The sequence below is a fragment of the Trachymyrmex septentrionalis genome, unplaced genomic scaffold (genome assembly GCF_001594115.1).
Source record: "Trachymyrmex septentrionalis isolate Tsep2-gDNA-1 unplaced genomic scaffold, Tsep1.0 scaffold38, whole genome shotgun sequence".
Classification (NCBI taxonomy): domain Eukaryota; kingdom Metazoa; phylum Arthropoda; class Insecta; order Hymenoptera; family Formicidae; genus Trachymyrmex; species Trachymyrmex septentrionalis.
The window spans coordinates 622,128-625,811 of record NW_017305547.1 but is presented as its reverse complement, the minus strand read 5'-3'; the positions used below and the strand labels follow the sequence as shown (position 1 = coordinate 625,811).

At 40.0% G+C, this 3,684-nt stretch overlaps 2 protein-coding genes across 2 annotated transcripts in view; one reads left to right on the top strand and one right to left on the bottom strand.

Annotated features, from left to right (window-relative positions):
- The window catches only part of LOC108750890 (E3 ubiquitin-protein ligase MYCBP2), a 191,194-nt gene that overhangs the window by 15,383 nt on the left and 172,127 nt on the right, over positions 1–3,684 (bottom strand). The window lies entirely within an intron of this gene.
- LOC108750887 overlaps positions 1,418–3,684 on the top strand; it is a 19,981-nt gene continuing 17,714 nt past the window's right edge. The window contains exon 1 of the mRNA XM_018490721.1: positions 1,418–2,064. Within this exon, the coding sequence (XP_018346223.1) occupies positions 1,855–2,064 (210 nt within the window). The 5' untranslated portion in view covers positions 1,418–1,854. The remainder of the gene's footprint in view (positions 2,065–3,684) is intronic.

Below are 3,684 nucleotides of genomic sequence, written 5' to 3'. Positions count from 1 at the left end.
CCATGAAGATTGCCGAATACGCAGAGTACGTAGAATGAGCAAAGCGATATTTATCTGTTTAAACACGTTCGACTAAAAATATAATACTTAACTTCAAACATTCTTCTTCGATATACATTTATAGGAAACTGTTTGTTCAGAATTAAATTTCTTATAAAATCTCAAAGTCTGGCTGGAATATTCAGGCTCATTTTAAAAATAAACCTTGATATGTTTGTTTGAAATTTTTTGTTCGATAAGACTTTAAAGTATTTAGATAGTCGGACTTTCTAGAAGGACTTACACTTGTTTGTTTCATTATATATTTCTTCGTAATAATGGTTTAATGTGTTCATCATAAGATTGGGCCACGTAAAATTTGAAGATCGATTCTCACAGTCTCGATCTTTGAAAAATTCGAAAAGAAAGAGGAAGGCTACATTCAGTGAAAAAAGCAGCTTCGCAACTGTTGTAAAATTCTTGATCGACTCGCTAACATTGTATTTCAAACAATTCAAAGTCGTAAGAATATTCTCTTTAAAACTTTTAGAGTGAATTGTCACTCCAAAGAGTGAAATCGTACTCTTAAAGATTGAAAATTAAGCCACTCTTTTTCAAGATGGATTTAATTTTCTCTTTAAAGTGAAATTCGACTCCTCTAAAGAATTTAGAGAGCATTATAATCCTTCTGAATAAATCAATTCAGCATAAATAAAAGAAGAGAAACATTTCATCGCCTTCCTTTTAAATTTAACCTAAAAGTAATTATATTTTTTTCATCAATAAATAGTTAATTTGGATTAATAATATTAATAATTCTTAAATTACTAAAACTCTTTAACATTTTTAGCCTTAAAGTCATTCTTTAGTCCTTAAATAGCTAATATCTAAAAGATTTTGAATACAGTTTCGAATACAGAAAATAATAACAAACTTCAATAAATATTTGCAACAATCAGACTTAGATAGAATAATCACATTCGTGACGATCTATTATGAAAACGATGGAACTCCATTGACCAAGGTTACAAGCCCTGAACATGGTTTACGCAATTAGCATCCGTGATAAACGTGGGTCATTGACGTAGCCCGAGGATCGGAAGTTGGTCAAGGTCGTTTTTGCAGGTGCGCTCGATGGCATCGAGGTATTAACGCGTCCGAAAATTGATAACCGTGTTCTCACAAAATTCAATGTTGGCTTTTCCGGTGAACGTAACGGATCCGATGCCTCGAAGAAGGCACCGTCCTGTCTTTTCAAGCTTGATGACGAGTCGTGCCCTGACGTTTATCTTTCCGAAGGCCGAAGAGGGAGAACGCGCGGTGAGAGATGGAGAGAGAGCGAGTGGCTTCAGCGAGTTGAGCTTCATGAATCTATGGTGGGGAGCAGACACCGATCGTGTATGCCACCGACCACAACAGTTTAAAAGCAACCTCCGTCATGATCGCGTCAGCTGGATTCTAAGTTACCCTACCACTTCCTCTTTTTTCCTCGTTTCCTTCGAACACAACGACGAACCGACCGCGCGCGTATCGAGAGACAGGCCGCCCCGCCTCGAGTACAATTGCCTGCCAGTTCCTTCCACGCAGCGTGGAATGTTGATCGTTACAGAGATCGATAAAGGAAAGAGATGAACCTCCCTTCTCGTCCGGACGCGGAATCGATCGGTGGAGGAAATTGCAAGCGGATAAAGAATACAAGTGGGTGATACTTGCAGGCGCAGTGTCTTCAAAATCGATGAATCGATAGGTTCATCCGAATCGCTTCGCGCGAATGTGCTATTCTGCAACGGGAGTGGTCGAATCGTTATGAAAGAAGCGAGGAACCAACGCTGATCAGCTGGTGACGATCTAACCGCTCGATCAGGGATCGTCGCAATGAGTGCCAAGCGAAGAGTGTTCAGCGCCTTGGATGGGCTTATTAAATGTGATCGTGCGATCGTATGCTCAGTGTTCCTATGGTATCTCACGTTCCTAATGTGCATCGTCGAGGCCAGCAATCCGGGGATATGCGTTATGAACGGCTGTAACTGCACCGTCAAGGCGCACCGCTGGGTTACCATCAAATGCGTCTTCTCCAAGGAACAGGCAAGAACACGTTCTAACTTAACGTTCTAACTTATTGCCGCTGTCAGAGCGGTAATTTTGCGTTGGTTTCTAAATTCTAAAAATATCGAAGCGACGGGAAGGCCATCGCTCATACCGAGATTATAACACTGTTCTCTTTTCTATTACATTTCCTTGAATAAAAACAATTTCCGAGCTTAACATGTAATGCCAGTAAAGTATAAATCCTATCTTATTTACGATCATTGCTATCTAAAAGATAAAAAATTTCTAAAGTTCATAAACATGATAACAGACAATGGGCAACGCGAAAGAATAAAAATATCGATTCTTTCTTTGATTCCTATCGAGTTAGGAAAATCATATTTTTTCGTACCTGAATGAGAGACATCGATTGATCGTCATCGAAGCAAAAGTAAGCGACAAATATGTATCTTTAAAGTTATCAAAACGCGACTGCTTTTCGCGCTCTGCAAGCATAACGATGTGATTTTCCGCGATATTTACGGTTTGCGCGAAGTTGTTTATTTTGGCACGTCGTATTCGCTGCTCTGATAGAGGAATTGTTAATGCACGATAGTGAAAGTTTGTTGCCGCAGTCTTGGGAGACTTGGATTCGCCCTCCCCGCGGGATTAGCATATAAATCATTGGCCCGTGAAGACGGTGGGAATCGCATGCACGCACGCGCACATTCGATACGTGCGAGTGCACGCAAGTGCGTGCATTCGCAGGCATACCGCTGAAATAAGCCCACAAGCGATCCAACGTTCTGAAATAACTGCAAACTGATATCTAAGCCTTTTTCCATATCTACATAGTTGCTAAATAAAATCTCACTTGCTCGTTAATAAGAGAGAGAGAGAGAGAGAGAGAGAGAGAAAAAAATACATATATACATTGTTTAATATTATTTCTGGAGCTACGAGAGCTCACGCCTCTCTCTATAGTTATAGTATTTCCATTGACAAATCTATTATCCTTTTGCATTCGAGTATTAATGTGGTAGTGCCCTGTTTGTAATAGAAATGAAACAATTTTCGAGAGATACAATAGAAACGTAGGAGAACGGAAGAACGTAGGACACGTCTTCGGGTTTTAAATCCGTCCCTGCGAAACACAGGCTGTAGCTTGTACTTGCCATGTTTCTGCAGGCGCAACGTACAGCAGCCGTAGCTCCACTTGCCGTTGTCAGCTGCACTCAGCTGGATACCATCCGTACAACCCATGCAACGGCGTATTACGCTACGCGCTTCGTAATTCACGCGAAGTTTTCGACAAGAGAGAGACTTGAGTAGAAAACGTGATAAAACTATCGTACCGAACTGTCAGTAGCGATAACTCGCTCGAGTGCAGCATCGTAAAGGGGGAGAAATGTAGAGTAGCGTCTCGTTGATTTGAGACAGATCTGAGTTGTTATGTGCGAAACCGAATATCGCAAGAATTTCAATGATATATGTATGAACATTACGGCGCGTAATTCGATTTAGTTTCGAGTATAAATCTTACGATGCGTTATAACGTAAATCTTTAAACAAGATGGTATATCATATGAGTTTCTGACGTGGAAAATTGCTTTTATCACAAAAGATTAATGATAATATTGTTCAGAAATATGTTCGATATATAATATTAAAAATTGC